This window comes from Leucoraja erinacea, chromosome 22 (assembly GCF_028641065.1).
Source record: "Leucoraja erinacea ecotype New England chromosome 22, Leri_hhj_1, whole genome shotgun sequence".
NCBI lineage: Eukaryota > Metazoa > Chordata > Chondrichthyes > Rajiformes > Rajidae > Leucoraja > Leucoraja erinaceus.
In genome coordinates, this window is record NC_073398.1 from 12668555 (window position 1) to 12695603 (window position 27049).

Consider the following 27049-nt stretch of genomic DNA (forward strand, 5'->3'; position numbering starts at 1 on the left):
AAGGGGGAAACTTTAATTCTTAGTCCCCTACCTGGTCGGCGACTCCCAACCTCGCGGAGCTGGGGGCTCCGTCCGGCCGCGGGCGGCGCCGGTTGTAGCTCCGACCCCGGCAACTCTACCCCTGGCTGCGAGGCGCTCCAAATCCAACGCGGCCCGCGGCCGGACGTCCCAGCTCCGGGAATGTCGGGAGTCGGCGGCATCGCAGCGCTGGGATACCAGCGGGGAGCGAGCAATGCCTTACCGGGTCGCCGTGCGGCAAGCTCCGGAACGCTGTGGCCGCCGACACACAACATCGCGGAGCGTCGCTGGATTTGGAGCCGCGGAGCTGGGGGCTCCGTCCGGCCGCGGGCGGCGCCGGTTGGAGCTCCGACCCCGGCAACTCTACCCCTGGCTGCGCGGCTCCAAATCCAGCGACGCTCCGCGATGTTGTGTGTCGGCGGCCACAGCGCTCCGGAGCTTGCCGCACGGCGACCCGGTAAGGCATTGCCCGCTCCCCACTGGTATCCCACCGCGGCGAAGCCGCCGACTCCCGACATTCGCGGAGCTGGGGCGTCCGGCCGCGGGCCGAGCTGGATTTGGAGCGCCTCGCAGCCAGGGGTAGAGTTGCCGGGGTCGGAGCTACAACCGGCGCCGCCCGCAGCCCCACCGGCCACAGCGCTGCGGAGCTTACTGCACGGCGACCCGGTAAGGCATTGACCGCTCCCCGCCTCTCCGACCAGGCAGGGGACTAAGAATTAAAGTTTACCCCTTCACCCCCCTTCACATAAAAGCCCTCCAAACTAACTGACTAACATTTAAGCAATGATTTACAGATGTTTAAGCGTCTCCCGGTCTCCTGGGAGGAGGCAGCCGCTACAGTAGTACAGACCTGGGTTGACCGTGGGTCGTTTTGGGTCAAGTTTGGCGCCAAACGCGAGCTTTGGTGCGCAGACGACATCTGGAAAAAATGGCCGGTTTTCGGAGCTTTTCGGTTTCTGGAACACCGGATAAAAGGTTGTGCACCTGTATAATTTTGGAGATTCTTTGAGCAGTTAAGATGATACTGGGTTGTTTGAACATATTGAGAAAGGCAGGGAATCAGATTTTCAAGCATTCCATTCATTACTGCTGAATTATTTGTTGTCGTACAACCCTCATCACTGAGTAAAAGTAGTTATTCGCACAACAACTAAGAATTATCAGTATGGGCACTTGAATCACCAAGGTGTAGAAGGCATTGAACCAAGTGTGGTCAATGGAACTGGGTATAATTGCTCAAGCTCCCTTCCGCACAGCTTTGTGGGAGACCCTTCACCAGTAGGAGTGCAGCATTTTAAGAAGCTTGTTCACCATATGTTCATAAAGCCAAATATGAATAGGCAATAAATGCTGGCCCTTCAAGAACACCCGAGTTCTGAGAAATCAATAGATTAGTGAAACAGATTTAAATTTGCTCCTATATCAGACTGAACTCTTCAGCTGCCTGTGAATCCTGGAGGTGATGTCAAGTCTCATAATTACTTTTTTAGAGTGGTGACTATTTTTTTCATCCTTTCCATGATTTCTTTGAAACTTCCAGAACATGAAATGTCTTAAACCATTGGGCGCAGGCAGTGAGCACTTCATCCTTAAGAACTATAGGCAATGGCTATAATTATTGCCACAAACCTTAATTGTTGCTCACTGCCTTTTAAATTAGACCCAATGGGTACATTCTTGTGTAATAAATGGTATAATTCAGGCTCCCTAGACTGTAATATTTTGATATTAAGGTCTGAGAATAAATGTCTGATGAAGGGTCTCGACCTTAATCGTCTCCTATCCATTTTCTCTGAAGATGTTGCCAGACCCGCTGAGTTACTGCAGCATTTTGTGTGTATCTTTGGTATAAAACCAAATCTGCTGTTCCTTTTTATTAAATGTCGTGTGTTTCTAACATCTGAATTATTTGGCATATGCTTTAGGTTTTTTTTTTCCATACATTTTGAGTCTAAAGAGTATTTTTCAAATGAAATTAACTTCAAAGTAATTAAATTATGATCAATTTAAGGATCTCAAACATAGCTTTTTATTTCTCCTCTGAAAGGCAGCCTCAATTCCTTTAATACAATATGATGTATACGGTTTTAAGTTAGTATACGTTTGTTCAATCTTATCTTGGTTCTCAATATGTTACATCATGTAAAAAAATAAAATGGGCTACTTGCCTGAATTATGGTCGTAGCAAGGCTTTGAGTAATGTTTTTTGTTTTATCTTTAGTTTTCCAATAGTTTCACCACAATAATTAATGGGGCATCTCTGAATGATTCGTGAAACTTAACTTTCCTGCACCCTTGTGTGCCGATTGCCGAGCAGATAATTTTTCCAGAGATACTGCCTGACCTGCTGAGTTACTCCAGCATTTTGTGTCTATCTGATTGCATTAGGTCTTGGAAGCAGGGCTGGGAAGACCAAGTATATGAACATACAAGAGACCAAATGCAGTAATTTAATTTCAATGTATTTATTTAATTTGCAATCTTTTTCTTTAGAATAAGAAAGCAAATTGTTTATACAGTTGCAATAAGGAGGTGCATTGGTCCTTTACAATTCCAGAATTAATTACTGGAAGTCAATATTTCCAGTTTTCACTTCCGCCTTTGATTTGCATATCAGTATATTTGCATATCAGCATATCAGATCTTAACTATAAAAACCATTCAAAGGGACATAAGCTTGCCAGCAGCACCAACAACCATGAAGTGCAATCTATTGGTTGTGATCTGGGTTCTTACCCTCATTAAAGGTAAAACTTTTAAAGTGTTTTTGCAGGATTTCCATTGAAATGTATAACCTTTGGAACAAATTGATTAAGTTATAGTATATTATTCCAAGTAATTGGTGATAATTATAACTTTTGTATTGCAAGTTAGTTTTGTATAACTTTTGTATTGCAAGCCAGGCCGACAGATAGCACAATGGGCTAAGAGTTCGGCTGGTGACCGGAAGGTAGCCGGTTCAAATCCCGCTTGGAGTGCATACTGTCGTTGTGTCCTTGGGCAAGACACTTCACCCACCTTTGCCTGTAATGGAATGTTACGGCGGCAGGCGCGGGCACACCGCGACGCCCTGTGTCTCCCTTTCAAGGGAGATGCTAAAAATGCATTTCGTTGTCTCTGTACTGTACACTGACAATGACAATAAATTGAATCATTTCATTTTTTTTTTTTTTTTTAGTTAATGATTTTACCTGGTTACTTATGCTTCTATTTATGCATAATGGTGATTGATAACGGACAGCTGCTGGAATTTAGTACAAGTAAGTAAGCATTGGTCCCTCTGCTCACTTCTCCAATGCTCATCGTGAATGGTCACCAATTACAGGCAATAATGACAGCACAGAAATCAATAATAAGAATTAATTCCTTTAATCGTTTTTAAGCCTTTCATCTTTATTTCTTTCACAATTTCCATAATTAAATGTTTTTTTCTATTTCCTCCCATCTTGTACAGTGTTGCACTCTGTCTTAGCACATGTGACATTTGCAATGTAGCTTAATTTGCCTGATTGATGTGAGTCTATTTCTATATACATAGAAACATAGAAAATAGGTGCAGGAGTAGGCCATTCGGCCCTTTGAGCCTGCACCGCCATTCAGTATGATCATGGCTGACTATCCAACTCCGTATTCTGTACCTGCCTTCTCTTCATACCCCCTGATCCCTTTAGCCACAAGGGCCACATCTAACTCCCTCTTAAATATAGCCAATGAACTGGCCTCAACTACCTTCTGTGGCAGAGAATTCCAGAGATTCACCACTCTCTGTGCGAAAATGTTTTTCTCATCTTGGTCCTAAAAGATTTCCCACTTAACTTTAAACTGTAACCCCTTGTTCTGGACACCCCAACATCGGGAACAATCTTCCTGCATCTAGCCTATCCAACCCCTTAAGAATTTTGTAAGTTTCTATAAGATCCCCCCTCAATCGTCTAAATTCTAGCGAGTACAAGCCGAGTCTATCCAGTCTTTCTTCATATGAAAGTCCTGACATCCCAGGAATCAGTCTGGTGAACCTTCTCTGTACTCCCTCTACGGCAAGAATGTCTTTCCTCAGATTAGGAGACCAAAACTGTATGCAATACTCCAGGTGTGGCCTCACCAAGACCCTGTACAACTGCAGTAGAACCTCCTTGCTCCTATACTCAAATCCTTTTGCTATGAATGCTAACATACCATTCGCATTCTTCACTGCCTGCTGCACCTGCATGCCTACTTTCAATGACTGGTGTACCATGACACCCAGGTCTCGTTGCATCTCCCCTTTCCCTAATCGGCCACCATTCAGATAATAGTCTATTTTCCTGTTTTTGCCACCAAAGTGGATAACCTCACATTTATCCACATTATACTGCATATGCCATGCATTTGCCCACTCACCCAACCTATCCAAGTCACCTTGCAGCCTCCTAGCATCCTCCTCACAATTAGCACTGCCCCCCAGCTTCGTGTCATCCGTAAACTTGGAGATGTTGGATTCAATTCCCTCGTCCAAATCATTAATTCCCTCATCCAGATTTGCTTTCTTGCATCCACTTTTTACAATATACAAAATAATAATGATTATCTTAGTAACATTCTAGTTCTGAGAAAATTAATGCAATTCATTCCAATCAGCCAACCTTTTCAGATCACAGAAATTAAATCCTTAGTAGTTGACACCGTCTAGTTAATAGTTGCCAGAGAAATCAGCTCTTTGCTTCGATATTTTGTAATGCAAATTATATTTATGTACTGTAAGTGTTAGCACCGTGGAGAAGAGTAAAGCCAGGCAGAGACAAAGTGATAGGAGGCACATGGTCCTGATGAGTGATTATAGGGTGCAGTGCCGGATTTAGATGAAGAGAGGCTCTAAGCTGTTCCACTTGTGAGGCCCACAACGACCGGACAGCTATGGCGGCCAAATCTCCCACAATTCAAAGTGAGGGAGAAAGTGCCCAGCGCCGACCAGTTGCCGTTGCGGTGCGCATGCGCAGGGCGGCCGATGATGTACTGGCTGTGGTTGTGCGCATGTGCAAGGCGGCTTGCCGTGCCGGCGGATGAGGAGCGAGCGGAGCCCGGCGGCCCAGACACGGATAGCGGGGGGAGATGGAGAGAGAGAGATAGAGAGGGGGGGCCGCCCAGAGTTGAACGGTAGGTGTTGAACGGAGGCCCCCCTAGACCTCGAGGCCCATCAATTTTTTCGGGGCGCCCCCTAGAAAGTGGGGGCCCTAAGCTATAGCTTATTTAGCTTATACGTAATCCAGCACTGATAGGGTGTTATGGAATTATGTTCCCCTCTTTCTCTGCCTTTCTCTGTCCCTTCATGCTTCCTGCATTTCTCTCGTTCTTCCCTTCCCGTTTGCTGGAATTGCTTTGGTTTTTAAGTAGGAAGATGACAAGGTGCAGCGGGGCCAGTCCAACAGCAGCTAATTGAACACAGCTGTTCCTTCTTTGGCCGTGGGCTTGGCTCAATCTAGCGGTTCCATGGTGCTGAGGTTTGCTTTCTCCTGGCCTGTCTGCCGGTGACGGGGGTCGGAGCGGCACATGAGGGAGGGGGCGCTGTAAAATTAGACACAAAGTGCTGGAGTATCTCAGTGGGTCGGGCAGCCTCTAGGGAGAACATGAACTGTTGACATTTCGAGTCTGAATTAGCTTCAGACCAGAATTGCCAACTGTCGATGTTGCCTGATCTACTGAGTTACCCCAGCACCGTGCACCTTTTTCTGTAAACCAGTATCTGCAGTTCCTGTGTCTCTAGACATAAATGTAGATGTGTCGGTTAGTGTAGATGGAGTTGATGGCTAGTGAAGAGAAGAGAGACGATGATTCACCATCCGAGCGTGTTGTGGGCGACGGAGGGGATTGAGAGCTACTCCAGTAGAACTAACATGCGGGAATCCGGACTTTGAACTTAATGAAATGGTGCCAAACGTGGCGGTTCTGGCATTATATGCAAAATGAATTTCACTATGTGATGTTTAATTGCAGATGTGACAATAAATATCCATTCAACCACTGAACCATTGAATTGAGTTTGTGGATGACAGCAAGATTGCTGCAGTTGAAGACTGCAAGGAAAGTTGTCATGGTTCATAGCGGGATATAGATTAGCTGCAGAAATGAGCAGATAAATGGCAGATGGAATTTAATCTGAGACAAGTATGAGGTGCTGCACTTTGTGAGGTTGAATGTAAAGGGAGAAGTATACAATTAATGGAAAGAGCCTTAATAGCGTTAATGTACAGGTTGATCTTAGAGGCTAAGCACATAACTTGCTGAAAGTGGCAATGCAGTTAGAATGGTAAAGGTTGCACATGGTATGATTGTCTTTAGAGGTTGGGGCATTGAGTATAAGAGTCAGGATGTCATGATGCAACTTAATAATGCTTTGATTAGGTCACACTTAAAATATTGTGTACAATTCCGGTCACCCCACTACAGGAAGGATGTGGAGACTTTCCACAGGGTGTAAAAGAGGTTTACAGAATGTCGCCTGAATTAGAGTGTATTTGCTATAAGAAAAGGAACTGCAGATATTAATTTACAGAAAAAGACACAAAGTGCTGGAGTAACTCAGCTGATCATGCAGCATACCAAGAGACCATGGATTTCTTGAGGATAAGCCTGAAGAAGGGTCCCGACCCTAAGCGTCACTTACCCAGATTCTCAAGGTATGCTGCCTGACCCACTGAATTACTCTAACACTTTGTATGTTTTTAGCTATAATGAGAGATTGGGGAAACGTTACTTATTTTACTCTGGATGGTTGGAGGCTGAGGGGAGACCTGATAGAATATATAAAATTATGAGAGGTAGAGATAGGGAAGACAGGCAGAACTATTTTTCCAGAGTGTAAATGTTAAAGTTGGAAAGATATCTTTAAGATGAAAGGGCCAAGTTTAAATTAAATGTACATAGCACATTTATTGCACAGATGATGGGTGGGTATTTGAAGCAGGCTTACGAACAAGAAATGTTACTGAGTAACTTCAAAATTAGCCTTGCCTGGTTTCCAGATGGAATTAGGTTTCCAGATGGAAGTTTGATTCCGATAGCAGGGTGACCAAAACGGAACACAATACTCCAAGTGTGCATTCACCAATGTCTAGTATAACTGCAACATAATGTCCCATTATTTATAGTCAAAACCCTGACTAATGAAGGGCAATGTACCAAAACCATCTTGACCACCATTTATAGCTGTGACGCCATTTTCAGGCAACTATGAACCTGAACTCCTCAATCTCTCTGCTCTAAAAGCCCGACCATTCACCCAAAAGGCATATGGTCTGCTTGCCTTAATTTCTAGGGGCATTGGATTAAGGAGTCAGGAAGTCATGATGCACCTCTATAGGACTTTGGTTAAACTGCATTTGGAGTATTGCATTCAGTTCTGTTTGCTTTATTAGAGGAAAGACTGGCTTTCTGGAGCGCTAGTATGGGTGTTGTTGGCTGAAGGGACTGGTTTCCAGAGGGCTAGTATGGACATTGTGGGCCAAATGGTTTATTGGGCTGGCAGCTCAGTCACTCAAGCCTGTTGCGCTGGCAGTTGACTCACTCACGACTGGTGGGCTGGCAGTTGACTCACTCATGGCTATTCCTTGAAATTCCATTTCATGCAGGGTGCAAGGCTACCAAATTCGTGCAGTTTCATACCATTTTAAGCAGGGTGCAAGGCCAGTAAAGACAGCGAGTCGTGACCTCACCCTCATCCATCTTGCAGAGACTGAGCCATGCCCACACTTCTAGGTTTTATAGTCTCTCCTACCAGAAGGGGCGTGGCCTTCATCGCATGTTTGACAGGAGAGAGAATCTCTCATTTTTAAAACGCCAATAACTCATTATTTTGTAAAGCGCCTATTTTTCATCGATGGGAAAAATCCTCGGCACCTGATGAGCGGAGGGGGACTCCGAGAAAGATGGCCAAAAATCACAGCCGTATGTGGTGGCGTTTTTTTTCTGAAATCAATATAAAGTGCAGGAAGTGGCCAAGATTAGACTTTTAATTATATAGAAGGCAAGGCAACTTTAATTAGGCAAGGCAACTTTAATTAGGCAAGGCAACTTTAATTAGGCAAGGCAACTTTAATTAGGCAAGGCAACTTTAATTAGGCAAGGCAATTAGGCAAGGCATTAGGCAACTTTAATTAGGCAAGGCAACTTTAATTAGGCAAGGCAACTTTAATTAGGCAAGGCAACTTTAATTAGGCAAGGCAACTTTAATTAGGCAAGGCAACTTTAATTAGGCAAGGCAACTTTAATTAGGCAAGGCAACTTTAATTAGGCAAGGCAACTTTAATTAGGCAAGGCAACTTTAATTAGGCAAGGCAACTTTAATTAGGCAAACTTTGAGGCAAGGCAACTTTAATGAGGCAAGGCAACTTTAATGAGGCAACACAGCTTTAGCAATTCCAAACCAAAGGCAACACAGCTTTAGCATTTCCAAACCAAAGGCAACAGAGCTTTAGCATTTCCAAACTATATTTTTAAACCACATTAAGGGCACTGACAGGTCAGTAAAACCACTCGGTTTAGTAGACAGGTGTTCAGTGTTACTCACAGCTCAGACTGAGAGACTTGACCCTCTCGCTCCCCCATCTTGCAGAGACTGACTGAAGCACTCAACACTTCTGGGTTTTATAGTCCCTCCGGAAAGGGCGTGGCCTTCAGGAGAGAGAATCGCAACATTTTTTAAACACATATAACTGTTTTATTTTTCATCCATGGAAAAAATCCTCTTGTCCTGCACAGCGGAGGGGGACTCTGAGTAAGATGACCAAAAATCACAGCCATAAGTGACAGCAATTTTTCTAAAATCAATATACTGAACACCAGGAAGTGGTCAAGATTAGACTTTTATTTATATACTAGACCTAGTGCAGAGGTGAGAGGGGAAATGTGGGGGAGGAGAGAGAGAGGGAGAGGGGGGGGGGGGGAGAGGGGAGGGGAAGGGGAGAGGTGAGGGGGGAGGGGGAGAGGTGAGGGGACGGGGAGGGGTGGAGGGAAGGGGGTAGGGGTGTGTGGGAGGGGAGGGGGGCTTTAGGGGAGGGGGACGGTGGGGGAGGGGATGGAGGGGAGGAGATGGAGGGGAAGAGGGGAGAAAGAGAGAGGGGGGAGAGGAGAAGGGGTTGGAGGAGAGGGGGGGGGAGATAGGAGAGGTGGAGAGGGGGGATTTGATTAAAAACGTGTACTTCAACACGACGAAATGTAATGAGGAGCGGATACTTAGAAAGAAAAGCGAAATCTCTACCGAAATGGAAAAGATCTCGGAGATTGAGCGTCTGGATTGGGCGTGGCAATGAATCAAAGGAAGAAATGCAGCCGGCAGCCGTACATGCAAATGGATCCATTCCGATTGGACATCTGCGAGCATCGGCCATTCCGATTGGACATCTGCGAGTATCGGGCACGAATCAAAAGGCAGAAAGGGATCCGGACGGCAGCCGGACGGATAGCCCCAGAGTTTTATAGATATACTAGACCAAGTGCAGACCCGTTGGGTCTGTTTCCCTAACGGCGTTTGCAGGGGAGGGGGGGCTGCGGCATCACACTCACATTAACCACCTCCCAAACACACAGGTGGGGGGGAGGGGAGGTGAGAAGAGGGGAGGGAAGGGAGGTGGAAACGGGACAGATTTGGGAGGGAAAGGAGAGCGGGGTAGGGAGTGAGAGAGGGGGATGGGGAGAGAGATGTGGGGGGGGGGGGGATGGGGGAGGGAGGGGAAGAGGGGTGGAGGGAGAGACGGGAAAGAGTGGGGAGTGAAAGGGAGGAGGAGAAGGGTAGGGGGAAGGGGGCGGGTGGAGAGAGGGAAGGGGGTGGGGTAGAGAGGGAAGGGGGGTGAGGGAGAGGGGTGAGGAGAGGGAGAGGGGTGAGGAGAGGGAAACATAGAAATTAAGTGCAGTAGTAGGCCATTCGGCCCTTCGAGCCTGCACCACCATTCAATATGATCAAGGATGATCATCCAACTCAGTATCCTGTACCTGCCTTTTCTCCATACCCCCTGATCCCTTTAGCCACAAGGGCCACATCTAACCCTCTTAAATATAGCCAATGAACTGGCCTCAACTACCTTCTGTGGCAGAGAATTCCAGAGATTCACCACTCTCTGTGTGAAAAATGTTTTTCTCATCTCGGTCATAAAGGATTTCCCCCTTATCCTTAAACTGTGACCCCCTGTTCTGGACTTCCCCAACATCTGGAACAATCTTCCTGCATCTAGCCTGTCCAACCCCTTAAGAATTTTGTAAGTTTCTATAAGATCCCCCCTCAATCTTCTAAAATCTAGCGAGTACAAGCCAAGTCTATCCAGTCTTTCTTCATTTGAAAGTCCTGGCATCCCAGGAATCAGTCTGTTGAACCTTCTCTGTACTCCCTCTATGGTCTGTTTCCCCAACGGCGTTTGGGGGGGGTGAGAAGAGGGGAGGGAGGAGGAGGAAACGGGATAGATTTGGGACGGAAAGGAGAGCAGGATAGGGGGTGAGGGATGGGGAGAGAGCTTTGGGGGAGGGGGGATGGGGAGGGAGGGGAGCAGGGTGGGATGGGGAGAGGGGGGTGGGGGGAAGAGGGGAAAGAGTGGGGAGGGAGGAGGAGAGGGGTAGCGGGAGTGATGGAAGAGGGACAGAGGGATAGGGGAAGGGTGTGGGGGAGAGAATGTAGGGGGTGGGGTAGAGAGGGAAGGGGGTGGGGGAGAGAGGCATGGGAGGGGTGAGTAGTGGGGGAGGAGAGAGTGGGAGAGAAGTGGAAGAGTGGGGAGGGGTAGCGGGAGTGGTAGAAGAGGGACAGAGGGGTAGGGGGAAGGGGGTGGTGGTAGAAGAGGGAATGGGGTTGTGGTAGAGAGGGCCCCGGGAGAGAGATGGGTGGCAGAGGGAGAGGGGTGAGGAGAGGGACACATAGAAACAGAAATTAAGTGCAGTAGTAGGCCATTCGGCCCTTCGAGCCTGCACCATTCTCCATTCAATATGATCACGGCTGATAGAAACATAGAAATTAGGTGCAGGAGTAGGCCATTCGGCCCTTCGAGCCTGCACCGCCATTCAATATGATCATGGCTGATCATCCGACTCAGTATCCCGTACCTGCCTTCTCTCCATACCCCCTGATCCCCTTAGCCACAAGGGCCACATCTAACTCCCTCTTAAATATAGCCAATGAACTGGCCTCCACTACCCTCTGTGGCAGAGAGTTCCAGAGATTCACCACTCTATGTGTGAAAAAAGTTCTTCTCATCTCGGTTTTAAAGGATTTCCCCCTTATCCTTAAGCTGTGACCCCTTGTCCTGGACTTCCCTAACATTGGGAACAATCTTCCTGCATCTAGCCTGTCCAACCCCTTAAGAATTTTGTAAGTTTCTATAAGATCCCCTCTCAGTCTCCTAAATTCTAGAGAGTATAAACCAGTCTATCCAGTCTTTCTTCATAAGACAGTCCTGACATCCCAGGAATCAGTCTGGTGAACCGTCTCTGCACTCCCTCTATGGCAATAATGTCCTTCCTCAGATTTGGAGACCAAAACTGTACGCAATACTCCAGGTGTGGTCTCACCAAGACCCTGTACAACTGCAGTAGAACCTCCCTGCTCCTATACTCAAATCCTTTTGCAATGAAAGCTAACATACCATTCGCTTTCTTTTTACTGCCTGCTGCACCTGCATGCCTACCTTCAATGACTGGTGTGCCATGACACCCAGGTCTCGCTGCATCTCCCCCTTTCCCAATCGGCCACCATTTAGGTAATAGTCTGCTTTCCCGTTTTTGCCACCAAAATGGATAACCTCACATTTATCCACATTCTAATGCATCTGCCAAACATTTGCCCACACCCAGCCTATCCAAGTCACCTTGCAGTCTCCTAGCATCCTCCTCACAGCTAACACTGCCCCCCAGCTTAGTGTCATCCGCAAACGTGGAGATATTGCCTTCAATTTCCTCATCCAGATCATTAATATATATTGTAAATAGCCTGGGGTCCCAGCACTGAGCCTTGCGGTACCCCACTAGTCACTGCCTGCCATTGTGAAAAGGACCCGTTTACTCCTACTCTTTGCACTCTTTACTCTAATCATCCAGCTCAGTATCCCGTACCTGCCTTCTCTCCATACCCCCTGATCCCTTTAGCCACAAGGGCCACATCTAACTCCCTCTTAAATATAGCCAATGAACTGGCCTCAACTACCTTCTGTGGCAGAGAGTTCCAGAGACTCACCACTATCTGTGTGAAAAATGTTTCCCTCATCTCAGTACTAAAGGATTTCCCCTTTATCCTTAAACTGTGTCCCGCGTGTCCTGGACTTCCCCAACATCTGGAACAATCTTCCTGCATCAGACAAATGCAATTCAGGACTTTTCACTTCACAAGCAAAACCAGAATGACAGTTAGTGAAGAATTTGAATAATCACTGAGCGTTCTCTATGGCAACAATGTATTTGAGCATTGGGCATTGTGACATCACACGATGGAACGTTCACCATGGGCTGGGCTCCTGCAAAGGCATATGTAAATGAATCCATTCCGATTGGACATATGTGAACATTGGGCATTGTGACATCACACGATGGAACATTCACCATGGGCTGGTGATGCTTGTGTGGGTGAGAATCCAGTTTCTTTTTGAAATATTGAGGTGGTGGGGGGGGGGGGGGGGGTGTAGGATTTGATTAAGAAAAGCGAAATCTCTACCGAAATGGAAAAGACGTCGGCGATTCTGCGTCCGGTTTCGGAGTTGCGGAGAATCAAAGGAAGAAACGCGGCCGGAAAGCCGTACATGCAAATGGATCCATTCCGATTGGACGTCCGCGAGCATCGGGCATTGTGACATCGCACGGCGGGAACGAATCGAAAGGCAGGAAGGGATCCGTACTGCAGGCAGGCGGACGGATTTGAGTTTTATATATTAATAGATAGATAGATATAGATATGGATTGACATACAGACAGACAGATAGATAGATAGATAGATAGCATGGCAACTTTAATTGGGCAAGGCAACTTAATTAGGCAAGGCAACTTTAATTAGGCAAGGCAACTGGAAGTGGTCAAGATCAGACATTTAGTAATATAGATTATGAGAGGCATAGGGTCGACAGTCAGAGCCTTTTTCCTGGGGTGTAAATGTCCAGCAGTAGAGGACATAGCTATAAGATGAGAGGGGAAGGTTTTTGCACAGAGGATGGTGAGGACCTGGAACGCATTGCCAGGGGTGGTTTGAGAGGCATATATGATATTTCCATTTGAGATGCATTTCGGCGCATGAAAATGCAGGGAATAGATAGATATGGATCATGTGCCTCCAGATGAGATCAGTTCATCTAGGCATCATCTTCGGCACAAACATTGGGGGCTAAAGGACCCGTTCCTGTTCTGCACTGTTCTATGTTCTAAAGATCCTGGTTTGACTTCCCAAAATGGAACACCTCTCACTTATTTGCATTAATCTCCATTAACCATTCCTCAGCACATTTGCCCAACTAATCAACATCTTGGAAGTCTGCTTTTGAATTTAACTGTGTTTCAGATCTGATATGAACTACGTTAATTAGTGAGAATTAAATATTTTACTCATAATCAAAATAACTTGACCTACAATATTTGAATGTCAAGAATAACCAGCGGTTTGCAGAAGAAAAAAACCTTTCAAGTTAATTATTTTCCATATTTGTTACTTTTCTATCACAGACTCATCTGGCAGTGACTATTCCATGAACACTTTTGGTAAGTTAACTTCAGCAAGCAATTGAATCATTTTTGCAATGTGGTGAAAAAAAGTTGTATTGAGGTACTAGTAGAAATGTTTCTACCTTTTTTCTTTGAAAGATTTGTCATATATATCTTACTGGAATTATCTTCTAATTAGTTTTTTTTTTAATGATGAAACGTATTTCCGTCTTTCATACCCTTTCACTTGTCAGTTTGGTTAACAGGTTAATCGCACTTGAAGTCCTTAATGGCTGGTCCCCTGCCCATTACACTCACTCCTGTTTCTGTCAATCCCTCATAATATAAACCTTTGTGGTTAAGCCTCTGGGCATTCCTTTACACCATTTCCCCATTTTCATGTATATTTCAGCAATACGTCAAGGGTACACACATGAAAATTCAAATCTTTTGTCATGCCTCAGTAAAGGATTAGCCTTTAATCTATTCATATCTCCCATGTGAAATATAAAAGCTACCCATTAACGACAAACTCCACAAAATGTATAGTGTCAACCAAAACTGCAAATAACATAGCTAAAATGTAACTTAACATTAAACAATTTGTATCAATCCTGAATGAGAAAAGGCATGTTCCTATCATAAAGGATGACAAATCCACAGATGGAAATAATTAGAGATTCCAAACCCCATAAAATATTGTTCTTAAATTGAATTGAATTTCCTTTATTGTCATTCAGACCTTACGGTCTGAACGAAATTTTGTGCCTGCAGTCATACATACAATGATACAATAATAACAACAATAAACACAAATTAACTTCCACCACAGTGAGTCCTCCAAACACCTCCTCACTGTGGTGGAGGCAAAAATCTTAGGGTTGCAGTCTCTCCCTCTGCTCCCTCTGCGCTGAGGCGATTCCCCACCGGGCGATGGTATAAACAGTCCCGCAGCTCACCGAACCCCGAGAACGGGCCGGTTCAAACACTGTTAACACGGTTAAAACCATAAATAATGGCAATTCCAATGCATCACAATAAATTCAGGAGATCAGCTTTGACTGGTCTCTCGGTGCACACCAGTTTTAATAAATCGCTCATGACCTTGAACACCAACTCCACATGGCCTTTCCATTTGCTCCAACAAAAATAAACTGCATACTAGCATTGTATATTCTATAAGTGGTAATGTTTAAATATTATTTTGTATAAGATCTGAGTCAGGATGCCCTCACCCAAGTGTTCAAGCGTTCAATCCAAGATGTCTCTAAACCACGAGATAATCATCGTAAGTACATTATGTTCAGAATATTTGATTGATCAATTACATTTACATTGATTTTAATCTTTTGCTGTTGTGACAGAGGTTCATCTTTTCTTCCAGATACCTGCAAAACATGGGGAACAGGGTCTTTCAAGGCATTTAACAATGAAGCTTTCTACTTTAAATCAACCTGTGACTTCTTCATGAGCAGGCTATGCAAGGAAGGGCTTGATGATTATGAGGTGAAAATCCGCCGTGGATCATCTGGAGACCTGGAGAATATATTCATTAAAATTGATACCAATACGATTGTTGTGACTAATGGAGTAATTAAGGTTAAAAACCAAATGTAAGTTGAATTCTGCAGGATTGCTTTTGATTGTCATTTTAAAACTTCAGTTAATTTAGAGAAATACAGCATGGAAACAAACTTTTCAGCACACGGGACAAAGCCGATCATCTATCACCCATTGATACTAGTTCCATGTTATTCCACTTTCTCACTCACTCACTACACATTAAGGACAATGTACAGAGGCCAATTAACCTAGAAACCTGCACGTCTTTGGAGTATGGGAGGAAACCGGGAAACCCAGAGGAAACCCACACAATCACAGGGTGAATATGCAAACTCCACACAAACAGCACTCAAGGTCAGGATGGAACCCAGGGCTCTTGTGCTGTAAGGCAGCAGCTCTACAGCTCCACCACCGTGACTCCCTGTGATTTACACATAACTTATCTGTATGCACCATACCTCCAAATCCTTATCTCCAAATTTTGAATATATTTTAAAGTAACTGCAATGCTTTTTGTGATGATGAAAAATATTTTCAAAACTTGGAATAATATAGTACTTCCTTTAACAAGTAAAAGCTACACTGATTGTCTTGGGATTGATATAGGAAAACAATTTGCCATTATAGTGTAGCTTTCTGATAGATATTTGATGCTATTACACAATATTGATTCCTGAATTTGTTCCCAATTGCAGAATATTAAACTGAATAACACCAAGATAAAACTAGATTTGTAATTTGATTGTTAATTTCTTGTGATCTATTCCTTTGTCTGGAGGGTCATCGATTATTACTTAAAAGTACCACAAGATGACAGTACCACACTGCTAAAGGGTAGATTTGACTAACACGTCAGGTTATTAAATTCTTATTGCAGCCTTGGGGGAAAGCAAACTTTGCAGTTGCAGAAATATTGTTCTGTTAAACAATTGCTCTGCGTCAATCATTATGTAATCTGTTGTATACTTCAATGCAAATTAATTTGGTTTGTTGACCCAAAATCTTAGTGCTGGGGCTCAAGTTTCAAACAACCCAGCTTCAATTCCAGATTCTAGTGCTGTCTGTGCAGAACAGGCAAGTTCCTAACATTGTGTGACTTTCCTGTGAGTGCTCTAGTTTCCTCCCATGTCCCCAAAACCTGCTGGTTGATGGATTTGATGTTTACAGTAACTTATTTCATGTGTAGATAGGTGGCAGGAGAATAAGGATGTAGTATTGGAGATTGTGAGAGAAAATTGGTTGCAAGGAAATAAATGGGGGAATGGAATTGATGAGATTGCTCAGAGATCTGGCAAAAGACTCGATGGGCTGAATGGCCACTGCTTTGCCGTGAAAACGTGAAATACCAAAGTTATTGATTGATTTTATCTTACTCTTGTCATTTTTAGTTTTAGAGATACAGCCCTTTGTTCAGGCATCAATAGGAAATGTGTTATTCCAGCATCAGCTTGATGCTTACCGATAGCTGGCAGTTCTGTAGATTATCGGCTTTTCAATATTCATTATGTTTTGGACTTCCTTGAGACACTTAGTTTTACAATAAGAAGGGCTGTCAACAGAAGGGCTGGTATGTGGATAAAGACCTTCGATGAATGAGGTCACTGCCCTTGAGGCGAAAGGTAAGTACAGATTAGTACTTGAGGTACTGTGAGTTTTAATATTTTTAATTATATGTCAGTAATCAATGCATTTTAAGGATTTTTTTAAATACTATTCAAGTTTTTACAATACTTTTAATGCATTTATCAGAGATTTGTGAATATTCACAAGACTGACTCTGGAGGGCTGACGTGCCAGCTGAGGCTTATTTACCCAGGTGGTCATTCCTTAATGCCTGACACTGGGATTTGGAGACTGAGGAAGATTGGGTCCTGAATCATGTACAATTTGGCCCATTTCATTTTAAGGGATTAAAAAGACTTTAAGATTTGTTGCAAAAGTATTTTTAACCCAACTTTCATGTCACCATTATTTATAGAGTAACTTTGCCATTTGACAACAAGATGATCAATATTCATAGCAATGGAGTTAATATTAAATTTTCAAACAAGAAGCATTCAATTTCCCTCATCTGGAACGGTAACAATACATTATCGGTGAGATATTTTAAATGTAATTTTCCTTCTTAACAAGTAAGCAATGACACCATGAATTATGTTTCAATCTGCTTTAATGGGATATAAACGATGGCTGCATTAAGTGGAGGTGGTTGTGTTCTCTGAAAATGGCACCTATTGCAGGTTCCATAACGTGAAGCTGTACACTCGTCAAGAACTGTGAGCAGAACCAAACTATATTTTGTGTTGATTTAGTCACTCGTTTTCCATATAAGTTCCAGTGGAGTGAATTTAAGCCCACATTTGTGAATTGTGTAAGTGTGAATCTTCACAACATGCAGCTCACCTGTATGGTTTCTCTCAGAGGCAAATGAAGGTGAAATCAGATTTCTCAAAAATGCTCTGTGCCACCTCAGAGAAACTACCATTTTATCAATCATAGAAATCTATCGCTTAAATTACACCCTTTATAACCATATAACCATACAACAATTACAGCATGGAAACAGGCCATCTTGACCCTTCTAGTCCGTGCCGAACACGTATTCTCCCCTAGTCCCATATACCTGCGCTCAGACCATAACCCTCCATTCCTTTCCCGTCCATATAACTATCCAATTTATTTTTAAATGATACAAACGAACCTGCCTCCACCACCTTCATTGGAGGCTCATTCCACACAGCCACCACTCTCTGAGTAAAGAAGTTCCCCCTCATGTTACCCCTAAACTTCTGTCCCTTAATTCTCAAGTCATGTCCCCTTGTTTGAATCTTCCCTACTCTCAGTGGGAAAAGCTTTAGGAACAAATATTTCCTATATCTGAGCAAACACATTTTATGTCTGATGAACTTGGGGTGCATTGCTTCGACCATGTCTAAAGAAAGATAGACTGATCATTAATGTGCAAAATGTTCCAAATGCAGCCTCACTCTTCTTGCAATAGAGGTCAAATACTGTTTGGCTTCTGAATTGCATGGTGGACCTGCATGTTAACTTTCAGTGCTGAACGTATAAAGACAGCCAGCTAGCTACCTCTAAACAGTTTGTTTTACCTCTCACCATTTAAGAATACTCTGCTTTTCTATTTTTTCTACTGAATATTATTACATATTTTATTCCTTTTGCTACGTATATTCCCAACAGATTTGCCTACTCATTTGTTTGTCAATATCATCCCAAACATCTCTGAAACTGCACACACTGCACTTGCCACCTCACTTTTGCTCATCAGCAAACTTGGATTATAATGCACTTGATACTCTCGTAGAGTCATAATCATAGAGTCAGACAGCCGGATATAGGACCTGTGGCCCAACTTGTCCACACTGATCAAGGTGCCCATCTACACCGGACCCACCTATTTGCGTTTGGCCCATCCATTCCTATCCTCTCCTTTTCTAAATCATTGATGCAGATTCATGGCAACTCCCAATCCAAACTGATCTCTTTATTCCCACTTTTGTTTCTCTACCCATTATCCAATGCCCAGTCCTTACCAGTGCATTATCCTCAACAACTTGCATTCTAAATTTGTCTCATAATCCCTTGTATGTCATTTTACGATACAATAAACTTTATTTATCCCCGGAGGGAAATTGGTCAGCCAACAGTCACAACACACAACCAGAAACACACAAACCTGAAATTAAAAGTGAAAAAAAAGAAAAGGACAAGCGACTGTTGCCTGGCTGCCGTGCGCACAGCATCTAAACTGGAATGAACCAAATCAACCCCCCTTCATCTGCATTTACCCACTTGTCAGGATTTGGCTCACTCCCACCTCTCTTTCTCCACTCAGAAGAAGGATTCTGACCCACTGAGTTACTGCAGCACATTGTCTTTGGCTCAAGATTCCAGTGTCTGCGGTTCCTTATGCCTCTAACTTATGGATTCAGTTAAATGCCAACTCATTCATACTGCTGTCTATTTGTCTTAATCTCTGACATCCTTATCATGGACAATCCTTATGGTTACCTCAAAGCACTTCTTTGTTTTGGTTGTTGGTTTACAATGTCTTCAAGAGATACTTCTGACATGCTTTCCATTTTCAATCTAAATGTTTTTATGAGTGTTGTAATAAAATCATAATAATTACAGGATGTGTAAATGATCAGCAAAGAATGAATTTAGTCTTAGATCATTTGGTTAAGGTGATGATGTTTCTGTGAGAAAACTAACTTATGCAAATGCAAATGATTTTGAGCATACATTTTTGTCTTCAGCTAAAACTGCACCCTAGGTACAGTGGACATGTCTGTGGACTTTGTGGAAAATTTGCAAAGATGAGAAATAAAATAAATAAAAATCTGAAATTTAAACCGGGTAAGTATAATTTTTTAGTATGTGAGTTAGCATTCATTTTCCTAGTACAATTTGACATTATTCTCAAAGTGAAGTACAGAAAATGTAATTTTACATGAATATAGGAATGTAAGTGCAAAAACCATGTTGTCTATTGATTGAAAGTAATTTATTTCTAGATGTACTCTGTCTAGTAAAATATTAAAATGTTCTTATTGCACATGAAAGCCCCATGATGAAACATGGTGAACTGAATGATGAAATAAGCAGATAGAAAGAACTCGGCAGCGCTTGTGATAGAGAGAACATGGATACCTAGAAAATGGATTGCATTGTGCTGGCTTGGTCACGGCTAAGCAATCCTAAATCAAGACACACTGGGAGTACAAGGCATGAAGGAATATTTCTGGATAGGATCACTTCAATCCAGAAGTGATCTTATCCAATTTTAGGATAGACACTCCCTGATGAGATCTGCTTTACTCTGTTAATGTTATCCCACTGCTATACACATACTCAGATATCAGTTGCCATGCATTGCATAAGATGGTTATTTAAATCAAATAAACTGTCAGGAAGAGTAGGGAATCCACCCGAATTGGTCTTACAGCCCTCCTTTTTGTTTGCAACGTTCCTCTCATACAGTGGAGCAACTAGGTCTAGCAAAGAACTATGGTATTGCAAAATGCATAGAATTCAACATCTACACACTATTTAAAGTGACACTCGGCTTACAACAGGCACTCCACAAAGCCACTACAAGTATCACTAAAGACTGTTCACGAACCTCCCAAAGTATACAATGTGATCAAACTCATGGGCAGTGCATTTTAATGATCTACTGGCAAAGTTATTTGCTGATAAGTGCCTCAATGATCCCACTGCCCACAAAAAGGAGGGCTCTAAGACCTATTCGGGTAGATTCCCTACTATTCCTGACAGTTTATTTGATTTAAATAAACATCTCATTGCACATTTGTTGGAGAACTGACTGTGGTGTGTGCAGGAGAATAGGCTATATGTGAGTACATGTGTGTACACGGATCCTAAAGCACAATTTTGATGCTGTGGAGATGCACCTGTATGGCTCCATTGTATTTCATTCACCAACATTTTAACATTTCTCTTTGGTGCTCATCCATGCAGCTCACTGAGACGGACGTTTACTACAATGTTTTTGGTCTTTGTGTGCCTGTGGGGGTGAAGTATCCTTAACAGCTGACATCCTTTTCTGAACTTCTATTGGTTCATGGGCAGATCTTAAATGAATACTTCCTCACCCTAATTGTCTTCCAATCCTTTTGCAGTCCAATTTGTGATTACTCTTATGAGGTACCTGATTTGGCAATGGTGCCTCAGCTCAGCAAAAATACAGTGAAATCCAGTTGCTAGACTAAGCAATCCCAATCTATTGACTTTAATGTGCAGATATTATTAAAAAATTATTATGCTCACAAGAGCAAAAGGCTTTCATAGCAAAAGGATTTGAGTATAGGAGCAGGGAGGTTCTACTGCAGTTGTACAGGGTTTTGGTGAGACCACACCTGGAGTATTGAGTACAGTTTTGGTCTCCAAATCTGAGGAAAGACATTCTTGCCATAGAGGGAGTACAGAGAAGGTTCACCAGACTGATTCCTGGGATGTCAGGACTTTCATATGAAGAAAGACTGGATAGACTTGGTTTGTACTCGCTAGATTTTAGAAGATTGAGGGGGGATCTTGTAGAAATGTACAAAATTCTTAAGGGGTTGGACAGGCTAGATGCAGGAAGATTGTTCTCGATGTTGGGGAAGTCCAGAACAAGGGGTCACAGTTTAAGGATAAGGGGGAAATCTTTTAGGACCGAGATGAGGAAAACTTTTTTCACACAGAGAGTGGTGAATCTCTGGAATTCTCTGCCACAGAAGGTAGTTGAGGCCAGTTCATTGGCTATATTTAAGAGGGAGTTAGATGTGGCCCTTGTGGCTAAAGGGATCAGGGGGTATGGAGGGAAGGCAGGAACAGGATACTGAGTTGGATGATCAGCCATGATCATATTGAATGGCGGTGCAGGCTCGAAGGGCTGAATGGCCTACTCCTGCACCTATTTTCTATGTTTCTATGTAACAGGACATTGGATCAGACAGCTCTAAATATCTGCCAGGGTGACGATACTTTGCTCAAACTAGAAAAGTGTGCTTCTTGAAAAAATTAACTACTGAGGAACACATGTAACCACTGTCTCAATTCTAAGTTCAATCATGAGACCATAGAAACTGTAAGCCTAACATCCATGATAAGAACGTTTCTGGGGAGGATTCTGAGGAATAAGAGATATGGGAATTTGTGAAATACAAGGGTTAATTAGGGAGAGTCAACATGATTTTGTGCATGGTAGATTGTGTTTCATGAATTTGATTGATCTTTTTGAAGTAACTAAGAAAGTTGATGGGGGCAGCATCATGTACATAGGCTATATGGTTTTCTGCAAGGCCTTTGACAAGGTTCCACATGATATGCTTCCACGGAAGATTGAATTGCATGAAATCCAAGGAGAGCTAGCTAACGGAATAAAGGATTGACTTAATTGGAGAAAGCAGAGTGTGGAGATATAAGGATTTTTGTCAGGCTGGAGGTTTGGGACCACTGGTGTGCCTTAGTGATGTGCTGGGCCCATTGTTGTTTGTGGCTTACATCAACAATTTGGGTGAGAATGTACAAGGCGTTATTAGTAAAGGGCCTGTCCCACGACCATGCTACTCCATGCGGCAAGCGCGACCTAAAGGGCCTGTCCCACGAGCATGCGACTCCATGCAGCAAGCGCGACCTAACGTGGTCGCTTGAGCCGGACAGCTCGTGGGGCCGGTTCCACTTCGATCGCCAGAGCCGTATGGAGTTGTGCGAAGCTGGCCCCGACATTGCGCGGGGCTCCGAAAAACAGACCATGTTCAAAAATTCCGCGCGGCAACGGCCTATCGGCCCGCAGCCGCCGCAAAGCCGTACGCACCGCCTTGATGCCGTACATCACGTGCAAACTTCCCGCGGACTTTGCTCGAGCTTCATGTCACTCACTCGACCTCCGCGCGGCCCCCACTTCTGGTTTGGTTGCGCTTGCCGCATGCAGTCGCATGCTCCTGGGACAGGCCCTTTTAATCACGCTTGCCGCATGGAGTCACATGCTCGTGGGACAGGCCCTTAAGTTTGCACATTACACTAAAATAGGTGGTATCATGGACAGTGAAGATGGTTATCAAGAATTACAGAGATTTTGATCAACTGGGCAAGTGGTCTAAGGAACGGCTAATGGAGTATAATTCAGATAAATGTGAGATGTTGCATTTTAAAAAGTCAAACCAGGACAGGACCTTCACAGTGAACAGTGGGGCCCTGGTGAGTGTTGAAGAGCAGAAGGATCTAGGAGTAGAAGTACATATTTCCCTGAATGTGACGTCGCAGGTGGATAGGGGAAAAACTTTTTCCATGCTGCCCTTCATTAGTCAGGAAATTGAGTATAGAAATTGGGACGTTATGTTTCAGTTGTGCAAGGCATTGGTGAGGCTACACTTGGTATATTGTGTTCAGCTCTGCTATAGGAATGATGCCATTGATCTGGAAAGGGTGCAGAAAAGTTTTACAAAGTTTACAAGATGTAACCATGGGTCTGAGCAAAAGGGAGAGGTTGGGCCGGCTAAAACTTGAGGAATTTATTCCTTGGAGCTTAGGAGGCTGAGGGGTGCTCTTACAGAGGTATAAAAAGCCATAAGGGGAATAGATAGGGTGAATGCAGTCCTTTTGTGTAGTGGGTATATGGAACGAGCTGCCAGAGGAAGTTGTTGGGGCATGTACACTAATAACATTTAAAAGATACAAAAGGAGACAAAGTGCTGGAGTAACTCAGCAGGTCTGGTAGTTTAGTTGAGTTTAGAGATACAGCGTGGAAACAGGCCCTTCAGCCAACCAGCAATCCCCACACATTAATACGATCCTACAAACCCACTATGGAAAATGTTTACATTCACCAAGCCAATTAACCTACAAAACTGTAAGTCTTTGGAGTGTGGGAGGAAACCGAAGATCTTGGAGAAAACTTGAAAAAGCTACTTATTTTAACTACTAAACCAGGTTCGCTTCTTAATAAACAGACACCACACAAACGGTTTGGTAGACCAGGTCAAAACTTTACTTAACATCGGCCGATGGAAGGGAGGGAGAACTCCAGTCAAGTGCCAACACAGACACTTGACTGTGCTCAGTCACCTTCTCTGAACAACAGAATTACATTGCTTTAAATAGGTTTTTTTTTTCCCCTTATCACATTCCACAGACATTAGTCATGGTCAGAAGTACTGGAAAAGGTTTCCACAGAATGCATCACATCAAACCTTTTTTTTCACATGGTACAAGATATACTAAAAACATTGTCCATTTGTTTTATCTCCAAATAGACCACCCTTGCTCTGTTCGCTGCTTCCTCTGTCATTTGGTCCCTCATAAACATAGGTCATTTGTTTACAAAGATGTGACTGTTTATTTCGCTCTTCCTTTATTGCCTCCTCCCCATAAACATTGGTTTATGGCATCTCACTTCAAAGATTTGACCAGCTATCTCTCTAGCTCCTTCACTTGGGAGACAATGTTATCTCACACACCCCGCAACCTGAGGAAAGCCTAATTTGACACTAAATATAAGCTGTAAGCTAGCCCAGAAACCAATTTAATATCTTCTTATATTTTTAACTAAAACTCGGCTTCATCATTCCATCCTTTTATCAAAATTTTGATAACAACTACAGTCCTTCCTGAGTACATACGAAAGACCATAAGCATCTCATCAGACAAATTAATAGTACATTAGTAACACTATCAATTCATAGTGGACAATCGTTTCACAAGTCCCTCCAAACATTTTAAATGGCCACCAACCTCCCCCGGACGTGACACTAATATACTACCATAGGACAGGAAAAGGATCATAAAAATTGCTCAGCCTTTATTCGGCTTCATTTGGATTTCCCTGTGTGCTGGTGTAACTGGTTCATGCTTACTGTTTCCTTAAAATACACCAGTGCCTTGGTTGTGGCAAAAACAGGTAGATTTAACTGACCTTTGCAGACCTCTTACTGTCTGTAGTCAGGGTATCTTTGCTGCGCTTGTCATGTTTGACTTCAATCTTGTTTAAAAGGAGGTGTGTACCATCCTTTAAATGTGTGTTAGTCCGCAAGTTTGCCATTCTGAAGAAAGTTCAGTCCATGTGGGCTGGGCCACCCCAGAATAAAGGAACATCAATAGCCCATCGTCCTTGTTTCCACAAACTGTTCACAGTCAATCAAATGTATCCAGCGATGATGATCTTCAATCTTTACAGCAGTTCATGTTGTTAGCAACACTTCGTTGTTTCTTTCAACAGTCTCAATTTCTTCTTGTCTCAGCACCCCCATCGTATAGCCTTTATGGCTCCTGGTTTCCAGCAAAGCTCCTCCAACCTGGGAATGTAGATCTGGCAAGACATGGGTTAATTGCCGACCATACATAATTAGTTAATTGCACAGGGCCTGTTGGTGGCTTCCCCCCACTCTCCAGGGGCAATAAAAAGTTGTAAATCTTGTTCACCAGCTTAGTTTCACCAGCACTTTTGTCCCCCTTTGATCCTCCATGTTCCTTCTTAACACTTCCCTGTGAATTTATTCTTTAATCCGATTATCTCCGAAGAGACTCTCCCCACCTAAATATTAAATTCTCCAAATATGTTCTCTTCCCCAATCTACTTTATCTTCTCACCTTTTATCCCTCATTGTGAGTTCCTTCAAACCTCCTTTTGTAAGTCATAAGACAATTTTTCATCTACCTTCATTTCACTCACACAGCACATGCTTCAACATCTTTTGTTTGCTTGAAAACAGTAATCTAGCTTCATTTACATTTTAAAAGACAACCTCTGTTATCATATCAAAACAATTTTTCCCAAAAGAACTCATTCAGAATCAGTAATCAATAATACATTTTCTTTTCTCTGTAATTTTGACATTTACAATCTCATTTAACACTTTAATCGGGATGAGTCTTTTTTTTAAACTTGGTTCAAAAGATCTATAATCAGCCAACACATTTTATCCATCGAGTATAGCTTCGCCCCCCATTCATGCCTGTTTCTTAACAGACACACCATAACTTTGTCTATTTACATTTTAAAGGACAAAGCGACACACAACTTTGCTCATTGCTTCGAATTTCACACATTCCACATACAAAAAACATTGTTTTACAAGCAGTACATATACAAAAACATTGTTTTACCAGCAGTATATAATATTTCATCTTCATAGACATCTCTTTGTAATTTACTTTCCCTTTTTCTTTTTTTTTTTTTTTAAATTTCTTAGTTCTCATTTGATTGTTCTAAAACACACAATTTTAGGCCTACTGCTATTCCTAGCAATACTATAAGCCTCTTCCTTTATTTTCTCCTGGCATTCAAAAACAAATCACATTTCTTGGGTTTTGATGCTTTAGAGGAATTATATAAATCATTTATTTGAATGATAGCCATTGCATATCCATCATCAAGCTTTCTAATGTGGCTTGTCAGCCATCCCACTGCTCATAACTTCATAAATCCTTTTATTTCGATTTGAGAGCCCAGTTCTGTATTAACCCACATCAAACTCAATGTAAAATTCCACCATCCTATGTGGAATTTTCCCTAAAAGTGTCTTTAAAACAAGACTATTAATCAATCCCCTTAGTGTACAATACTCAATTCAACAATAAGCTTTTCCTTAGCTGGATCCTCAACATCATAGTTCTGAAAACCATTGTGTATATATTCTACAAATTTGTCCTTCACCTATAACTGATCATTCATTTTGTCGATCCTATATATGTAGATGATAGTACTTCATGCTTTTTCTATTTATCCATATCTGCATCTATTTTTTAATTATGTTGTACTTAATGAATACACCTACATTTCCACATTGCAGAGGGGATGAATTCCCAACAAAATGTCCACAAAGAGATTTAATGTACTGCCAAACCCTTGACAAAATTTGTTGATTCTTTTGCCTTTATTTAATTTTTCCTTACACAATTTCTATTAGAGAAAAGTAGGCCCAAATCCTCTATTTAATAGTTTAACAAATACAACGTGTTGCTAAAGTAGGAGCAATTCCAATCCAAGTCATTCTCATCATTCTTAATCTGTTACCTTCGACATAGAGATAACCAAATTTGTTCATCTTGGACCTTGCCTACAACTGAGACTCACTACCGAGAGACGTCATCCATCCAGACTTACTTTTACCAGAACCCCAGGACAGACTGAGTAGTCTCTCACAAGGTTGAACAACCTACCTACTGCAGGAATTGCCAGGCAGAGTGTTCTACAGACTCACCCTCAATGACATTTTGAAGGCTTTTTGTTGCCAAAGGCATTAAAAAGGAATCAAATATATTCAAATAACAACTATTTAAATAGTTTAAACATAACAGATAGTTTAAA

General features: G+C 42.9%; 1 protein-coding gene across 2 annotated transcripts in view; it reads left to right on the top strand.

The window, feature by feature from the left end:
* Positions 1-2674: 2674 nt before the first annotated feature.
* LOC129707995 (mucin-2-like) overlaps positions 2675-27049 on the top strand; it is a 71896-nt gene continuing 47521 nt past the window's right edge. For both annotated transcript variants that reach the window (XM_055653547.1, XM_055653548.1), the window contains exons 1-6: positions 2675-2765; positions 13672-13707; positions 14864-14938; positions 15035-15263; positions 17192-17309; positions 19494-19593. In XM_055653547.1, the coding sequence (XP_055509522.1) occupies positions 2717-2765; positions 13672-13707; positions 14864-14938; positions 15035-15263; positions 17192-17309; positions 19494-19593 (607 nt within the window). In that variant the 5' untranslated portion in view covers positions 2675-2716. The remainder of the gene's footprint in view (positions 2766-13671; positions 13708-14863; positions 14939-15034; positions 15264-17191; positions 17310-19493; positions 19594-27049) is intronic.